Here is a 19413-nt window from a genome sequence, read left to right as displayed (position 1 = left end):
AACAACCAAGCATCCTCCATTTCTAAATGAAGCCGTTAAAATAAAGTTTTTGTTTGTCTAACACAAAAGGAAGTTCACCTCCATATTTCCCAGAAGTCTAATTGCTTTCTAATGGAATCTTTCTTTTGGCTGTTCTTCTCTCTGAACTTTCTCCAGTTACCTAGGATGTCTGTGTGTTTCTCCACTCTTGCCCCCAGTGATTTAAATCTCTAACTTTAAGAGAAAGGGCTTCCTCAAAGATTGATTTATTCTTAGCTTTAAGGCTGTTCCAAATACTCGTCAGCTGATAATGCATCAAACCTTCCAATATGATTGTGAGGCAGAGAAGACTTTCCATTTTGTCCAGCAAGACAGCAGAGGCACTGAAAGAGTAACTGAGTTGAGATAGAAAGAGGATCTTGGTTGTGTTGTATGGGATGGTGGTTGTAAGTCAGGAACATTCTCCACCCCTCTTGTCTGAGCAGGGTGGAGAAAAAGGGTGACCTGTGTTATCCTATGAAACGTGAGTGAAATTTGCAGAATGCCAGTAGTTAATTTTGCAGAATACCTTAATTATGCCCTTTACCTTGTCAATATTCACTTGCTTCAATTATATCTGATTTTCTTGTACATGTTTTATTAATGGAGAACGATTAATTGCAAAAAACGTTTGTGTTTTTTCATGCAAGGTAAGTTTTTAAATACCTTGTGTGCATCTGTCTGTTTCTATGTAAGTAAATCATGTACTTGGAAGTATATTTAGTTGTATCACTAAGTGTATAGTAATTGAATTAGCCCAGTTTCTAAGGCTCTGTCAAAGAATAAATGATAGTTGAAAAACCTATTCAGAATGAGGACCAAATCCTAAAGTTGAAGTTATAGATTGCATTTTCTTAAATCGCTAAGCTCTTGACAGAACAAGTGTTTTGAGTTTGGGTTACCTACAGTTTACTTGTAGGTAAACTATCTTATATGAATTTAAATAGACATCTTGTTAAATAGATTAGGTAACCAATGGTACATATGGGCAATGGTACATATGGGTAATTCCTTATCTGTATGTGAGTAATTTAAATCTGACACGTAACTGTGCTTCTGACTTTTTTTTTTTTTTTTCCCCCCCTCTTTTGCCTTTTGCAATGCTTGGAATTCTGTTGGGGTTCTTTTAAGATGCATCTTGAAAATGGATCATCATTGCCCTTGGTGAGTGTACTGTTGGCTTTCTTTTCTTGCTTTTCTTGGTAAAATAAACTCTTGAGGGGCCTGTCATGAAGGTGATGCTTCACTATTCCTAGAGTTAGATGCTTACGTGAAGTTACTGGTCTTGCAGGACCATTGAAGTTATTTACTATGTCCTCTGCCTAGTTGTGAGATGTGGAAAGAAGTTCATGTGTCATTTTTCTTAGACCTTTCAGTTAGGTAACTCCATGTTTTTACAGTTAGGATGAAGCAGACTTCTGGTCGGTAAGAAAACTTCTTTTAAGAATTGTATCTTTTCCGCATGGACTTTGAGTATTACCGTGGCTTAGTTGCACTGAATGATGAAATACTACCCTATGTTGAAAACCAAAGGGAAGGGCTGTGCCTTGTTCCCCTTACTGAAGCTCCCAGGACAGCTTGAGTGGGCTTGCTGGAAGCAGCAAGTTAGCTCTTTTAGTTTTATGGGTTCTTTGTTTTGTCTTGTTTTTTCTCCTCTGTCCCTCCCACCCTCCCTCCTTTTGCTGCTGTGTCAGCCTGCACAATAGTTTTGTTTTCCTGTCTCTTCTCAGCAGCCCTTGGAACCAGTGGGTAGACAGGATGTTTAAGTGTCGTGGTTTAACCCCAGCCAGCAACTAAGCATCACCCAGCCGCTTGCTCACTCCCCGACTCCGTGGGATGGGGGAGAGAATCAGAAGGGTAAAAGTGAGAAAACTTGTGGGCTGAGGTAAAGACAGTTTAATAGGGAAAGCAAAAGCCGCACACGCAAGCAAAGCAAACCAAGGAATTCGTTCACCACTCCCCATCGGCAGGCAGGTGTTCAGCCATCTCCAGGAAAGCAGGGCTCCATCACACCTAACGGTGACTTGGGAAGACAAACGTCATCACTCTGAACGTCCCCCCCTTCCTTCTCCTTCCCCCAGCTTTATACGCTGAGCATGACGTCGTATGGTCTGGGATATCCCTTTGGTCAGTTGGGGTCAGCTGTCCCAGCTGTGTCCCCTCCCAACTTCTTGTGCCCCCCCAGCCTCCTCGCTGGTGGGGTGGTGGGAGAAGCAGAAAAGCCCTTGGCTCTGTGTAAGCGCTGCTCAGCGGTAACGAAAACATCCCTGCGTTACCAACACTTTTCAGCACAGATCCAAAACATAGCCCCATACTAGCAACTGTGAAGAAAATTAACTCTATCCCAGCCAAAACTAGCACAGTAATTAATTTTATGTCAGTTTGGCAGTTATCTCATGGAAATAATTAAAGATAATTGTTTAGTAAGGTCCAAGTTAGGAGGATTGAGTGGTAGATGGCAGTTCTTCACCACATGAAACCAATGAGAAAAGAAGAATCTCCTGTGTTGGACAAATTGAATGGTAGATGGTTTTAAGCAGCTGGTTTGACCTTCTTAAATCAAATTCTTGGGCAGAGGAGACTCCATCCTGGGGGAGGAGGAGTTGCTGGGCTCCTCCTGTTTGTCTTGGTCCTGACTACAGCCTCTGACATAATGCAGTATGATTTAAGAATCTCCCCTTATTTTGCGGCTACATGGCAGATAAAGTTGAAAGAAATATTTAACAATATAGGGTAAAGTTAATTCCTACATATTTTTTGCTGTAGGGATATCAACATGTGAAACTTGATGATGCTTAATATTAGTAGTGTGCTTCTTAAACAAACAAAGCAGATAAAACCGTTGAATGCGGAACAAGTTTCATATGAGAAAAAAAGGCAGTTTTCTTTTTTCAGCCTTCTTATAGCTGTCTTGTAGAAAGCTATAAAAAATCAGCTGTCATGCTATTCCTGACAAAGTATCAGTGAAAAGTCTCAATATTACTATTATTATTCAGTATTATACACACTTCTCATAAGCTTTATGGTCTGTTTGGGATTTTTTGAGTTGTCCTGCCTTAGAATAGTACATGAATATGTCCTTCATGTAAACTTCAATTTCAAAATAAAAATCCATTGCATCAAATAACAAATCATAAACTGAGCGTTTAAGTGTTGTGTAAAGGGGCAGTGAAGTGGTATTTCACTAGGGCATAGACTTCTAGAAAAATAAAGTCCGTTTTCATCTCAGTAGCATTTGCTCATCTTACCTGTTTGCAGACTCTTTGTATCTAAACAACATAAACATACACAGTTTGAGAGAGTATTTACATTGCTCATTGTTTTTAAGCTAATAAGCAATGGGTGCAAAAAGAAAAGGTAGAAATGGAGAAAGTACTTGAAACGTATGTAATGCTTCTTGATGGAGAATTGTTCCTTTTGTACTCCCAAGTAACAGAAATGCACTAGAGAAAGAGGTATTGTCTTGCTTTATTTTTCCTAATTTGAGTGGATGTCCACAGTTCCTTGCTCACCCTGAAAAAACCCCGACTATGTGGAAGTGACAAGACAGTTTTGAAATATTGCACAGATGCTGATTAAACTTTATAGTTTCCTTTAAAGACCTGTGTTCAAGGGTTCTTTGGGAAATATCATATGGCTATTTTGCCAACAAAACTAAGGGTGGAAAACAGTATAATGGGTGGGTTTTAGCCCCCCTGAAAACATCGTTAGGTCCTGCTTTGCTTTTCATATTGGGATTTTTTGGTGGGAGCAAGTTTGGTGGGAAAGGGGAAAAGAACCCATGTGATGCTTAGGGAGAGCAGGGAAACGGTAATGGGAACTACTACTGTTTTAATGTTCTACTAGGAGAAGGTTTTCTGGAGAGAGGACAGGTAAAACATTTGGAAGGCAAAGGCAGTAAGATGGTAGTCATATCCTAGCCCCAGGTCAGCTTTCTTTTGCTTTTTGGGAGGCTTATTTTGGCTAGCACTCCTGTGCTAATGCAAGTACTGTGATAAATGGAAATATTTAATGCTAATTGCCCTCTAACTACTCTAAGAGGTTTAAGTGATGCAGAAATAAAAGCATTAGTGATTTCTATGCTAGTGCTGCTGCTACTCATACTATATATAGATGGAGCTGCAGGCAGGAATGCAATGGCTTGAGGCATCACCAAAAATATAATTTGTATATAACAACTCTTAATACTAACAAGGTGCATTAGGAACACCTCAGGAATCATTTGATACATCTGTCCTTTTAGTCATCCAAAGAGAATTTAGCATCTCCTTAATTCTGCCATGCTTTTTGTTAACTGAGTTGCATCACCTTCAGTGCCTTGTAAGTTATTTCTTTGCCTGGTATTTTCAGTAAACTAACTCTTGAGACAGAAAGGATATCTCTTCTTTTTGTACTTCAAAATTAAGTGTTTTAAATGTTACCTGTAATCCAGATTAACCTGGACTGTTCTTCTGTATGAGTGTTTCACTGCAATAGCACACCTTTATTTAGCCAGTTGTCAGTGCCATTTATCAGTTTTACTCTTCCTCAGAAATGTTAGACTTCAAATCTAACCACCATTCTTGGGTTTTATTATTTGATACTACATGTTTGAATAGTACAATTACAAAACCTCGATGTTTACTTTCCCTTCAATCTTCTGATGTACTATTCTCTTCCAGTAAGAACTCCGCAGTCTGGGGCTTTGTCAAAATTGAAGGGAGCGGAATAATTTATGAAAGTTTATTTTAATGTGTGTACTGTATCCATTAGTGCAAAAGAACGAGAAAGAAATCTGCCTGTGATTCAAGAAATTTTATCTTTGGGGAATAACATTTCACTTGATATTTCTTTTTGCACACTAAACAGTGTTATAATGTAAAAATGGTCCTAAAATAAATACCATGAAAGGAAAATTGGGTTATCATAGAAACCTTGAATCTGAATTGCTTGCAGTTTATCATGGAATTGCTTACTTTGACATATTTAATGAAAAAGAACACTTGACTGTGGAGAATTGTAAATTTGCTTTCCAATAAGAATCATGATGAGCTTAGAAACATACCTGCTGTTTTTTTGAATTAGAACAATCTGGTTTGTCCTTCTTAACTGTAGTTAATACAGATGCTTAGCTATTGCTTCATGTTTAAATGGTGATGCTAAATTTAATGTTTAGCCAAGGTAGCATGTTTTGTAAAAACAAAACCAATAACAAAACAAACCAACCCCTTATCCACCCTGAGGATGGGTAACAGTAGTGTACAGTGGAAGTTTATTTGGAATTTTAAGATTTTTACCATGTTCTGATTACCCTATATCCTGCCATTACCATCACTGTCTCTCTAGAGAAGAGAATAGTTGCAGTAACTTGTCCTGTACTTCTAGAAGCCAAAGTTGAGACTCACCACACATTCTTATTTTTTGAGAATTATTTTTCAGCATACAGGTGCTTTCACGGATGTAGTCTTCTCTTAATTAGATGATCTTTCTGACAGCAATATCAATTAATTAAAGAAGGTATATGGAATTTTTTTTGTTTTTAAATTCATATGGAGAGTTATGTCAAAGTTAGCAGTGCAATGGTAACTTTGGTTAGTTTCTTAATGCAACCAAATAAAAGAAAGAGGAGGCTGTTTACCAATAAACATGGGCAGCATTCCAACATTTTTCATTTGGTGGGTATAATTTCATTACATGTTTAATAGAACTCTAAAATTCATAATACTTAATATACTGCCTCTAATGGGAAGCTGCTGTGGTATTAAATGTACTCTCATCATGTCTCTTTGGTGACAGTGTATACTAATTGCTCATTATCATGTATAATTTCTTTAAAAATGGGAAGCAGGTGAACTGAAGCCCGTAAGTAAAAACGATAAAATGAGATTCATTTTAACATTTGGATGTGTATGTACATGTTCCTAATCTCTTTTATTTGCTGTCATGTTGCCACTGAAATTGAATGTTTTCTGTTTATTCAACAGTATATTTCTCTCATTATTTTATATAAATACAAATATTTTTAGGAATCTCCTGTGAATACTCTTTAAGTTTGAGAATCTTACTAAGAAATTTTAGTATGTAGTATGATCAGTGAAGGAGGATGTGGACTAAATGAGACTGCTTTTATTCTCACAAAATTCAGTCGAGATTCAAATTCTTGGCTTGTAACTGTCCCAGTTGTTATGTGCAGCATGCCTAATGGTAAAACATGGATACTTAAACTTCCCTGCAAACTAAAAAAGTAACTGTAACTGCAGTCACATTTACATCAGATGTGCTGGGAACAGATTTCATACCATAAGTGAAAATTAAATTTCAGTAAGCTGTTGAAAATGTCATTACCTGGTAGAGTTCTTCAGGTTTTTGTGGTGGTGGTGTTTTGGTTTTGGTTAGAATTAATACACAAGTTTGGGAGTTGAAGCTAAATACATTTCAGTAGCTTGAGGAACAAGAGGTGGGAAGCAAACTTGGTTTACATGCTGGTATTAACTTTTTTAGACTAAATAAGTTTAATTTTAAATTGGATGAAAGCAAAGAAAATAAGTTTCATTACATTCCATTTTTACTTGTACTTTTCTTTGTTATCAGGGTGAACAACTGTGTAGGATTCTCCAATTACAAATTTTTTCTTCTCTTCTTGGCTTACTCGCTACTGTATTGCCTTTTCATTGCTGCAACGGATTTACAGTATTTTATCAAGTTTTGGACAGTAAGTACCCTAATCTACATACTGCCTTTAAGTGTGTGAAGTTACCACTGTGCGAGAAGTCTAAGATTCCAAGGTATTACATTGTAATCTAGTATCTCCTTAGATGAGGTACAAGAGTTCATCTAATAATCATAGCCCTCTAGTTTTTTCTGTTTATCATAGTTTATGAAATTTCAGTTTTTTCATTATTTTGAAGCTGCATAGAACAAGTATGCAATTATTTAGAAAACATTTTACAAGGGAGTTTATATTCTAGATAGGTTTTGTTAACTTCCTTTAATGCTACGCTATGAAAAAGCTTCAGAGAAATTTTCTAGTATTTTTAATTATGATCATCTGGATTCATAACTTATGACATTACCTTCTTAGATTTGCAATATTTATGCTACAATGTAAGTTTTCTGAAAAGGCTAATTAAACAAGACAATTTTGTAGAGATAAATTATTCTTCACTAAAAGACACTTCAAAGTTCAGATCCAAACCGTTTCTTTAACTTAGATGCTGTCAGCAACCTAATTGCATGTCTGTCTGTACATGGAAGGTGTATAATTCATTTGTTCAGACTCTTGTTGTGTGGTACGTTTGTGTCTGCACTGAATTTGATTTGGCTGAATAGAGGATTATTAATAATCAAATTAAACAGCTATTTCCCCAATTCTAATGGCATAATTTTTTATTTTTTTTTTTTTAGAATGGCCTTCCTGATACTCAAGCCAAGTTCCACATCATGTTTTTATTTTTTGCTGCAGCTATGTTTTCTGTCAGTCTGTCTTCTCTCTTTGGGTATCACTGTTGGCTTGTGAGCAAGAATAAGTCTACATTAGGTAAGCAGATTTAATGCTTTTGTGTTTGACAGCAAAAAATAAATAATAAATGTATATTATATGTATGGGGGTAGTGGAAAAAGTGGGCAATCCTATACAGGTTCCTTGGATCCTGGTTGGAAGTGCCCAGATCTGGCAGTGTCTAGTACTGACTCCCCAGTTCTGCTGCTCCCTGGAAATTCTGACCTTTTCCTCTTGCCCCAAGGGGCCAAGCTATTAATGAACTTTTTGCCTTCCTCTTGCTTCCTCCCATCTGCAGCTTGTCAACACAAACTGAATAAATTAAAAAAAAATAAAAAAATGAGATCACTTTGTAATAATTGTTAGACGCGCTAATGCGCGCTCGCACAAGTGCTGCTTGTTTGGCGTTGGCAGCCCCCGGGTCAGAGCCCTCTGATGGGGTGTCTCAGTCACGGCAGCGGCTCTAGCGCTTCCTTCCCACCCGTCACCCCCGCAGAACCAAAGTTCCTCTGTTCAGTTTGGCTACAGTTTTGTTTAAAAGCTCTCAAAGGCATAGTTACTGATTCCAAAACTTTGCCTGTACTGGAGGCAAGGAGAGAAGAGAATAAATCTGGAAGGCAGGCTGATCGTGGCCCTGGTGGTGTTGGTTTTGATCAACATGGCTGAGCACAAGGGGCCAACGTCAGAGAATGATCTGATATAAAAGCACAGGCTTTAAGGCAGTGCTTCTGTATTTGGCAGTAAATGAACACAGAGATCTGAAGGGCGTTTTCACGGTTGTGAGTCCTGTCTACCACATAATCATAGATGCATAGAAAGGACTCGAGTTATGAGTTAATTTTAAAAACCTCAAAGAAGGTGTCCTGGGCCTCTACTATGGGACTGTATATATAACTGCATTGAATATCAGTGTTAAAACAGGATTTCCCACCACCTGGATGCATGTTTGTCTGGCGACAAATCTTAAAAAAGGAGGTGGAGAAGATTGAGTGCCTGTTCTATACTATATCCTGGACTGTAATAATACCAATTTGCAATATATTCATTAAAGTTTCTAAATCTCTAAATGCTTTTCTGTTGATATAAGCTGAATTAGAGTAAGGCAATGAATTGATCTGTTTTTTCCAGCTCTCTTCAGATTTAGTAATATGTAGATGATTAATGGAAAACTTTGAATATATAACATTGGAAGAAAGCTTGTTTACTTCAAGATTTCTCTAGGGTTTGTGAGTTTCTTCAGTATTCTGAAAAATCACATACTTAGAAATTAGTATCGGGGAAAAAATTGGTCAATCTTGTTATAAGTGAAGAAAAGTTTTATTAATGATGGTTAAATGAGCAGAAATATTTAAGTATTCTGTTTATAAACTGTTCTTAGCATTTTATTACAAAAAAAAATTTGTTCAAAGGTAACCATAATGCAGTACGCTTCTAATTCAATATTTCATGGTTTTTTAAAACAAATTGAATTCCATGCAGGTAATACACCATGTTTTCTGTACACTTAAGCTACTCAGAAAGATCCATTTGTCTCTTCTTCCCATTTTACTTTGGGAAATTGGTCAATACGTGAAACCCTGAACGTGCAATAGTTTGGTAATGAAGCCATGACAGCTTTAAGTGCGATTGTGGTTAAATCATCCTGGGAGCTGTGTTCCTAGCCTAACACGGGCATCTAAAAGGGTCTCTCTATTTTCCCGTCCTCCTCCTTTAAAACACCTTGTAAATAATGCATACTACATGTTGAAGGTCACTTCCAGCAGTTCATAGCTAAGGATTTACTGCAGAAGGACGATCTCTGCGTGGTTCCAGCATGGTTTGTGAGAGCTGTACTGTCAGGATATCAGGGCATAGTTTGCCTACTATATATAGCCAATTAAGGGAATTAAATGGCTATCAGTCACTTGGTGGAAAGTGAGTGAGTTTTCTGCTTCAGGCACTTTGCAACACTTGCAAGCTATATATAGCTCTCTTCTCCAGAAATTTAGGTTGGATGTCCATGGGGAATAATCTGGGTCTGCAAGTAAAGTGCTTTCTTTATGCAGCTGTAAAAACACACAATATTTTCATACCTCAGGGTGTGAAAAGCTAGTCTTACTACTAAAGTAGGTTAAGCTTTTAATCTTTTCCATTCTTCTTTCTGTAGTAAACCCTTTGTTTAGGTTTTCCTTTCTTAAACACACTCTGTGGTCTAGTCACATGCTGAAATCTTCATGTAACATATCACACCTTCTTAAAAACTGAGTTCCTTGCTCTTCCTTGCCTTGATTAGGGAGGAGGGTGGAGGGAGGAGACTTCCACCCTTCCTCAGCTGTAGGTCTTCCTCTGCACGCAGTGACTGTGTAGCACTGACTTGGGCTTTCATGAGTGGACTAGCTTTCTCAGTCATTGGGCAGTACAGCCTCTCCTCTTGGATGGTGGTGTATCATCAGTGCAATTGCCTAAATATTGGTGTGAAACTTAAATGTGCTGTCTTGAGAAGAGATCTAATTCATTTTTTTCTTTTAAGAGGTATTCAGAGCTCCCATATTTCGTCATAGAACAGACAAGAATGGCTTCAGCTTGGGCTTCAGCAAAAACCTAAGGCAGGTGTTTGGTGATGAGAAGAAATACTGGTTGCTGCCTGTGTTTTCAAGGTATGCTCAGTTTTTAATGCTTCATTTGTTGAAACTATTGAATAATCAGGATCCACAGGGTTTGGGGGGGTGGTTAGTTTTTTGAAATAAGATGCAGTAATACTCACTTTAGAAAGAACCAGTTCTTCGAATTTGGGGTTGGTTGGGTTTTTTTGGTATGTATGACACTAATTCTGATTTTTTTTCAGTCTAGGGGATGGTTGCTCCTTCCCAACTTGCCTTGTTAATCAGGATCCTGAGCAAGCTTCCACACCTGGTGGTCTTAATTCAACATCCAAAAAGTAATTTGCTTTTTGTTACTCTTTTCAAATAGTTGATACTCTATTTTTTACCTCTGCACATATAAATAGAACCATGTATAAGATACTTAAAAGTGGTAAGCAAATGAAGAGTATCCTATTAAAAAATGCAAGTCAGATTTTAAACAGCTAAGCTGTAATTCAGCTAATCCTCAGACTTATATTTAAATTTATGGAAATAAGGTGGGGGTTCCCCCTCCCCCCCCCCCCCCATGTGTTTTGTCTCAGTTCGGTAGCATCCTAGGACCTGAATTTTCCACACCTGCCTAACATTCAGTATCGGCAACATTCTGTTCTGCACACATATGAGACAGTCGCTATGTCTGTGATATGGATGCATTACCTTGCAAGGCTTTTGGGGGAGGCCTACTTCTTTGTATCTGGTGAAAGATGCTTTGCATAAGGGAATCCCAGGCCTCAGCACTTGTGCCAAAGCACAGGGAACTGCATGTTAAATGCACATGTTTTGTTTCTGCTGGTAATAGGACATATTTTCTTAATCCTTATCCTTCATGGACATGACATCTTTAAAGTGTGAAAAGTATGCAGATGCTCCTTAAACTAAATAAGTATAATAGCGCTAGTATTTCATATTGTAACTTTTTTGCAACATTTATGTAATGAAGAGTGTGATAAGTATAGTAGACTTGAATATGTGACTAAGAAATGATAATGGCATCATATTGACAATCTTTTATTCATAAAAGAAATACATTACATTTCAGCTAGCTGCTTATTGATGTTTTAAATCTTACCCCAGTGATCCGTAGCTTGTATTAGACAAGAGATTTTGGAGATGTTCTCTCCACTATTTATCGTGTCAGGTTTGTTGTAGTGGGAGAGAATATGGATACACAGTGCATTTGGAACTGAAGCACTAATATATAATAGCTGTCAAAGAAAAAAATCAGAATGTTTCCCTGTTCTGTGCTAGGGAGTTGCTTTTGAGATTGCCCTTGCATCTGTGACAACTACAGTGTAATGTATGTAGTGATAAAAGCGTAGTGATTGTCAGAAAAGCAGCAAGGTAAGGTAGGGAAAGTACTATATATGACAAAGTGTCTGTGATGTGTGGTAAGATAAGGAAAAATTACTGCAGTTTACTAATGTTCTTTTTATTGGCATTACAGTGAGAACCACCTGTTTCCTGCAAAGCCATTGCGTGATTCCCAGAGCCACCTTCTTACGGATACACCGTCTTGGTCAGAAACCAGTGCAAAGGCTGAAAAGGGCAAAGTTGGTAAGGAATTGATTTATGCTGCAATGATTGGTTTTGTAATAAACTTGTTCTGGAGGATATAGTGTAAAAATTACCAACATCATCTGGTTTGTATGCATGAACAAAAATACATGAAGCTTATTTTTAAATGGATGTCTGTAGGAAGTTCCATGTATCAAGCTGCTGTGCCCTTCCCAGTTAAACCTGACCAAGAGATACTGAGAACACTAACACCAGTGGTGCTAATTATCTTTTAGTCTGAGCCTGGTAATTATTTTGGCTACAAATTGCTTGTATCAGAATATGATGACATCTTGTTGCAACTAGTGAAAAGCTGTGTAGTGGACACAGGACAGGAATAGACTTGGTAATAGTGGAATCACATTAAGATGGATTGTTAATTAAAGGTTGTATTATTTGCTGAAACAGACATGAGACCTTTTCCTGTGGAAATACCATTTTTTGTCTTTAAAGGTATGAGCAATCCTGCATTAACCATGGAAAATGAAACCTAATTTCTCTTGAAAGAAACATCTGAATATGTAAGGAAAGGTATGTTAATATTCTCTGTACTTAGTATGTTACCCCACTTGAAGAATTCACAAAAGAAAATTACTAAAGCAATTCTTATCTGTTGTCTTCAATTTAATTTTTTTTTACCACGAGTAGTAGCACATGAATTCATAATCTTAAACTAAACCTCCTATTTCTCAATGTGTCATGTTTGCAAAACAGTTTAACCTTTATACCCATTGCCTTTAGGTAGTATTCCAAAATATTATTATTATTCCCTTTCTTTAGAAAGACAATGAAGTTATGACTATTCAAGTTGTCCAGCAAATATTTGTAAAGCTAAGTTTGAAAATGAAGTTAGTTCTTAATAGTGAACACAAAGATCATAGCTTGGTCTTCTGAAGCAGGTAAAGGTCTATCAGATGATGAAGGAAAAAAGATTTATTCTAATATATAAGCTATTAGCAGCTTGATCTTCTATGTCAGGTACTGAGCTGCATCCTATTTAATAATAAAGTACTGCCTACTGACGACAAAAGGTGTCCATATGACTTCCTGACCATTTAGTTACCTATTGTTAAAAACAGCTGAGATTTTTTTGATGTCTTGCTTTGGTGTCTTGCACCATAGACTTCTCAGAAGGCAGGTTTGAGAAGCAGCTAGTAAATTTTGTTATGTACATAGGAGGAGGAGACCTTAATAATTGGGTTGTGGGGAATGAACACAATCAATCGTCATATTCACTTTAGTATTTGAAGATTTCTAACTCCATTAAAGCTTATGGAAATCAACTATTTCATATTCAAAGCTGGATAAAAAATTTGACTCCAACCCTAATAATTTCAGCATACCAAATAATTTACGATTTTCCAACAACATTGGAGGAGTCATTCCAGCAAGGTCATTTCCATCTTTGCTATTGGAAGCACCCTTTCAGTCAGCCTGAAAAAGTGTCTCAAGTGAATGCCCTTCATTTGTGGGTGACATGACTCCTGGACATGCTATCACGCCTGTCAGGTTGCTCTTGGTCACTCCTAGAGGAAGTGGAAAGTATGGAAAGCCATCAGAGAACTGCAGTGATTGTTAGTAGACCCCATCAGGCATGGTATTGAACTGTCAGGGCAGATTATAAAAATGACAGGTGTACAGATACCAACAGGTGGCCTGTAGTTTGTACCAAAAAGGTCCCAAAAGTTCAGTTGGATTCATCAGAGAAATAAAAAATTCTTGACCCTTACATTCTGGTTTTGTGTTAAGTGGCAAGTGAAGACACAGACAGTTCCAGATATAGGTACATCTACAAACTTGATGATGGTATGAAGTGTTAAAGTGTTAGAAATGTGGGTGTCAAATGAACAGAGTTAAAGAGAGAGCGAATGAAATTCAGCCAGTATCTGCAATTTTGACTGCTCTGTGTACATTTTTTTTTTTTTAATAGAATCTAAGAATATAATTTCTAACCCTTTGTTCAAAATGTAAAATGCTGTGCTTCTGCCCTGATTAATCCATCAGTTGTTTCAACAGAACAACAGTTTCTGGAAAAGAATAAATTATTCAACTTCAGTTACTTTAGTGTCTTACATGTCATCACTACTCAAGAGTAAAGCATTGGAGATAGCCTTTAAACAAACAGATTTTTTGATTATATTGCAGAAATGTCATTAACTGCAACTAGTTTTGTCAGGTTGGACTTACTTACACTTTCTGAACTCCTAACACCTTATTTACTTAAGTAATAACTTTTAAACTTTAATCTTTCTTTGAACAGTGTGTACATTTTATTGGAACTTTGTCATTCAGATTATTCTGAATATCAAACAGGGTCTGTGATTGTTCTCAAGATGCTGAAAGTGTTTTTTTCAAGCTGTTTAGCTTGATAAACAACCAAAAAAGAGCATGAGATGTTTGGGTTTTTTTCTTTTAGTCCAGTCTGAGAAAGTAACAATTAGATTTGTGTTTGCAGTCTGATTACTCCACCCACTGGGTTTTGGCGGGTTGGTTGGTTTGTTTGGGGTTTTTTTTGTTTCTTTTTGTGAGCATCCATTTTGAAGTGCAGCTTTTTAAAGAGGGACCACTTTCAGAGGTTGTGTTCCAAAGAGTTGGTTTAAAGCCAAATAAAGGGGCTTCTGGAAGTTAGTTTTACCTTCGACCAACGCATGCACATCTGAAAAGGCAGTAGCTAAGGTCTGATAATTTCTCTGGCGTTGAGTGTTAAGTGCCAGTTTGGTTGTACCCTTAGCACTCTCTGAGATATTTCTGTGGCACTTAAAAGACTTTCTCTAGATGTAACAAAAAAGCTAGATTACTCTGTGTGTGTGTGTGTGTGTGTGTGTGTATATATATATATATGTCTCTCTGACACAGTTGCTGGAATAAGAGCCCTTATATAAAAACATTATTCTATTTTAACTACTTTGCATTTAACTTCATTACTTTATTGTCAGTCTTTGAGTTATATTTGTTCCTAGGGAGTGAATAGAATACTTTAATAAAGATGCTGAAGTCACAACAACAAAACCAAGTAATTTAATCTTCGACATGAAAAATATTGCCCACAGCCCCTGCCAGTGTGTTAGTAATTTGAATTTCTGTCCCAGCTAAGGATATGTTCAATATCCTGTGTCCTGTAATCCTTTATAGTTAATCAGAGGACTAATTACTGAGAGTGCCAGATGTGGTTTACACAAATGTAATAGAGAATTGTTTTTTAATGATGGTGGTACCTGGGAGTACTGTAAAAATAGCTCACTTCATTTTATAAACTGGTGGCCTGCTTGCTATGTAGTCAGTTTTTAATCATTGTCATCCTGAAGTGGATTAATAACATATCTGTGAACAGTCTTACTGTGTTCCTCTTCAGGGTGGGATTTTCATTCAGCTGTTGTTCACTTTCACCTTTGAGTTGATGAGACTTGTTGCAATAACTTAATTTTTAAGTTTTTGTGATTAATGTTCTGTTCTAGTTCAAGAAAAAGCTGTTGTTGGAAGGAAGATGCATTCTTCCAAATATCAGCCCCGTGGGCCAGCTGCTCCTGTCTGCTCCTGTGTGGATGTGCTCAGAAAACAAACTGACAGATGATTAGCTGTCTCCATGTCACTGCTTGAAACATGAAACTAAACATACTACTTCTGAACCATATAAAGAATGTTTCAACTTAAAATTACTGGCTTTGAATGGTAAAGGATGATTCTGAGTATTAGGAATTAAAAAAAAAAGGAGTCTGAGTTTACAATTGTAAAAACACAACGGCTGGTTTTACTTTGCTGTTCAGCACAAGAAAAATGTGACCTCCTTACATATCAGTCCATATTCTTGCCTTGGTTTTGAAAGCTCACCCGTTAATTCCAATTGCTGTAAGTAGCTAACTTTAAAATCAAACTTTTGCACTACTGGCTTTATGAATTGGGAGAAGGGCCAGTGTTGATTACGAATAATTTAGTGGTTTGGTGGACTGTATTTTCTTTTGAGTGCTTGATAAGCAATTTTTGAAGATAAGGAGACCCAAGTGAAGTGTCTGACTGTTTTGGAATGCTTTTGGAAAACATGGTTGCAAAAGCTCCGTTTACCTTCAGATCTACACTACCAATAGTTTGAAAAGTTGCAGAGGGGGAAAAAACTCCTTTGTTAATTGAATGCTATAGTGGGTCACTGGTAAGTGGAGCGATAAAAAGCCTGCGTTCAGATGGGTAATACATGAATGAAACTGGCCAGCTAGGGATTTTGATGGAAGCTGCACAGGACAGTGCTATGAAATGGGGATTTTATTGTCCCATTTGGAGCTGTCAACCCCTTTGGGAAATGAATGTTGGCACTTAACTCTGATCCAAAAGGCTTTTTACCAACCTGTGTTCCTGAGGGCAGCTGTCTTTCAAAATCCTAGTTTCTTATTAATCAATAGTTGTCTCAGATTTCTTTTTTTCACTTGTTTTTTAAGACACTGCCTTTCTTACTGCGTAACTTAATGAATATCATGTACAATCAAGGGGACTTACTGTTATAATTTGTGATATTTGCATTTATAGGACAACAGACTTTTGATTGCAATACCAAAAAGCCAAGCTGCTGCACATAGGAAAACCCCTTCAATTAAGTTAGGCGCTAGCAGCTGTCTTAGGATCAGATAATAAAAGATGCATTATCAGCTTTCAAAGTCAAGGAAGTTTCAGCAACACAAATCTAACTGTCTTGTGCCTTTTGTATACACTACATTTATGGTATCAGTGTTTACATTTAAATGCAAATTGTTATTCTGAAAACACCTTTAGGAGGAACTTAGTTATGCTTTCTAGGTGGCTAGATAGAGACTAGTCCAAAAACCAACAAAAAAAAAAAACCAACCTCTCAGACTAAGCTTAGTTCAGTTGAAGCAGAAAAGTATTTCTGTTATCAAATCTGAGTCACTTACTTACTTCACAGGTTCATGGTGTAAAGATGCCAGTTGTTTGTTTAGAAAACCAGCAGCAGGACTAAGTGACAGATCTCTGAAAGCAAAAATCTTACCATTAACTATTCTACAGGCAGGTAACTTTACAATTTGTCTTTCCTGGGTTTACAACTTAAGCGATAGCTGTTGGAGCACAAATGTGGCTTTTTTCAAGTGAGGGAAAATGTATTTATTTTACTTCCTTTTTTCTTTTTTTTAATCTCAAAATTTTACCAGCCTGAAAACATCTGATTCTTGCCAGAAGTGCCAGAGTGTGGATCCCTTGATGTAGAACACCTTTTTTTAAACTAGCATGAAGGTAGCATACAGTTTACATGATGCCTGCAGACATCTAGCAACCAAAAGTTTTTCGCAGCTATTTATTCAGTGTTGTTCTGTCAGCTTACCTTGTGTTAGTGTTTGTTTAAAGGCTAACTTGTCAAGGGGTAAGGGGGAGAGGGAAAATATATTTTTTAACACTTCAGGTTCTCTATCTGTATAGTCTTGTTTTTTACGTAGTTAGTCACAGGGTGGTTTGTCATGGAGCATGCATTTGAAAATACTGAGTTAAAAAGTTGAAATTCAGCTTCAGTGTAACTTGCTCCGTATTTTTACATAAAGACAAAGTACAGATTTCTTCCCCAGCAAAACTCCAAATGGAAATGGCGCGCTCTAATACAGATGTCAGCTACCCTGACTATGTCCAGGGCTCTGAGAGCTCTTAGTAAGGCTGGGGATGAATGTAGAGAAAGGACAGGGATAAGGGATCAAGAAAGGCCTGGCTTCACTGTGTCTCAGAAGTCACACTTGGAAAGCACAATAGCCCTAAATAATCTGCAGCTTTGATGTAGCCAGAGGCTGTCCCTCTAGCAGAAAACTGATGGAGGCATGGGAAGCATATGCTGATGAAGGGAGGAGAAGGGGAAAGAGAAGTGATGGTAGCTCAGAGGTAAACATTCAGCAGATCTGAGCCAGAGGGCTGTAGCTACACCTGCTCTCAGGATGGGTATGAGCTGTGCCTCTGTGAAGAGCACCATCAGCAGGCTTTAGAGGGCTCCTGGCAGTTCTCCCTGTACAGAGTATGGACAAAAGTGAGCTAGTCTGCTCCAAAGTATAATTTCCAATATGACTATATTCTTGGCTTTAAGCTCTCTAATACTTTATATAGCAAAGTGAAAATGGTCTTTTTGACATATTGTCATTGAGCATCGATGCTGTTACAATGCACACAGGAGAATTTGTGAAGAGGTAAGGGGAGCAAGGATGCAATGTTGTTTGTCCACTTACACTGATTCTCCTGTTCTTTATATTCTTGCTAGGCACTTTACTACAGCCTTTTGTGTAATTTCTGTATTTTTTTTAAAGACTGCTTTTTACCTACTGTACAGTTACTAATCTACTCTTTTGCTAAAAAGAAAATAATAGCCCTGATATTTGTCTAGCAGTATGACTGCATTTCAAGCTTCAGTGGAAGTTGGATGAGTTCTAGACTCCTCAGTCCCTAATGACAACAAAGTTGAATTTATTTTGTATATATGTAAACAGTCATATGAATCATAGCCCCCCACATGCATAAGAAGCTTCGTTAGTTTGTAGGTTAGAACAAATCCAATACATGTCTGCACTAGAAGTGGTCTATACATATTCTATGTCAGTTGATGTACTGGTGATAGAGTGCTCAAAGTCTTCACAGAGAACTATTTTTATTAAGAAAATAGAACACCTAGATTTTGGTGAGCTCCTCCCACTGAGCAATTAGACACAGCTGCTGCTATGCACTTTAATTCTTTAACTTGAGAGAAAAAACACTGTCCAGTTTAAGTTGCAGATTGAAAGTTCTTTAGTAGCCTACAACTGTGGGCAGGTAGTTAATGAAATACTGCTAATTATTTTTAACTGTACTTAAAATTGGATTCTTCAAGCAAGACTTCAGAACAGTTGCAGGAAGTGAGTTTTTTTAGTGTGTGGTATGCTGTAGCTGTTAAATCATTATTTGGACTAAGAGTTCTTGCCCTGATTCAGTTGACTGGTGTGCTGGAGTGGGGGGGAGTATATTTCAACATAAATTTAGTGTATTAACTGCCACTTGTTAATGTATTGCTTACATAAATAAATGCTTCATGTTCAGCAAGTCATGTATGTAGTAGTCATTGACGTGCTACCTTTGGTTTTACTGACAGTGTACCTGAATAGCAGAACATCACCTCTACTGTGGCTTCATTAACAACACAGTTGCTATAAATGTCCCCACCTCACCCCTTCACCGGCAATCTTTAACTTTTATAGGTAAGTTTTCCCTCCCCCATTTAATTGCTAGATCCCTAGCACCTCCACTGTGAAATGGGTAAAGTGGGAACCAAATCCTTTTTGGTCTTTCATGAGTGAGATACTCTATGTCTTCATGCTGGCAGAGCAGACACAGCTGCACTCTTTTAGATACTGTTAAATGCCAGAAAGGTGGAATTTTGTCCCCAAAAAGAAGGGGTTCTTAAACTCACGTTACTTTATAGAACTGAGGAGGTGCAAGGAAGGGAAGCATGTTACTTACCAGGGTTGTCACCCACAGCAGCTTTGCTTCATGAGAGCTCTCCAGTGCTTCCCATGCCAGATTCTTCCGATGTGCCTGACTTTCCTCTCTTTGCATTTTGCTAACAATCTCCCCTTGGAAAGTGTTGGATCCACCTCTGGTGCAGAGAGGAATGAGACTGTATTCAGGGGCCTCTAAAAATGCAGGAACAGTTATGTAAAGATGAGAGCAGCTTTCACCTGTTCCAGTCCAGACATAACTTGCAGTATATGTTCCAAGCTTTCCCATTTTTTATTTAAA

General features: G+C 37.5%; 1 protein-coding gene across 2 annotated transcripts in view; it reads left to right on the top strand.

Moving 5' to 3' along the window:
• Positions 1 to 18721, top strand: part of ZDHHC2 (zinc finger DHHC-type palmitoyltransferase 2) — a 37857-nt gene extending 19136 nt beyond the window's left edge. Inside the window, exons 6-13 of one of the 2 annotated variants that reach the window (XM_069789300.1) lie at positions 1150 to 1182; positions 6589 to 6709; positions 7402 to 7534; positions 10005 to 10131; positions 10320 to 10412; positions 11561 to 11670; positions 12124 to 12201; positions 15126 to 18721. In XM_069789300.1, the coding sequence (XP_069645401.1) occupies positions 1150 to 1182; positions 6589 to 6709; positions 7402 to 7534; positions 10005 to 10131; positions 10320 to 10412; positions 11561 to 11670; positions 12124 to 12164 (658 nt within the window). In that variant the 3' untranslated portion in view covers positions 12165 to 12201; positions 15126 to 18721. The remainder of the gene's footprint in view (positions 1 to 1149; positions 1183 to 6588; positions 6710 to 7401; positions 7535 to 10004; positions 10132 to 10319; positions 10413 to 11560; positions 11671 to 12123; positions 12202 to 15125) is intronic. The other variant, XM_069789307.1, reaches the window with a different exon arrangement.
• Positions 18722 to 19413: the final 692 nt, after the last annotated feature.

The sequence above is a fragment of the Haliaeetus albicilla genome, chromosome 1 (genome assembly GCF_947461875.1).
Source record: "Haliaeetus albicilla chromosome 1, bHalAlb1.1, whole genome shotgun sequence".
Lineage (NCBI taxonomy): Eukaryota > Metazoa > Chordata > Aves > Accipitriformes > Accipitridae > Haliaeetus > Haliaeetus albicilla.
This window is presented reverse-complemented; position numbering and strand designations above follow the sequence as displayed.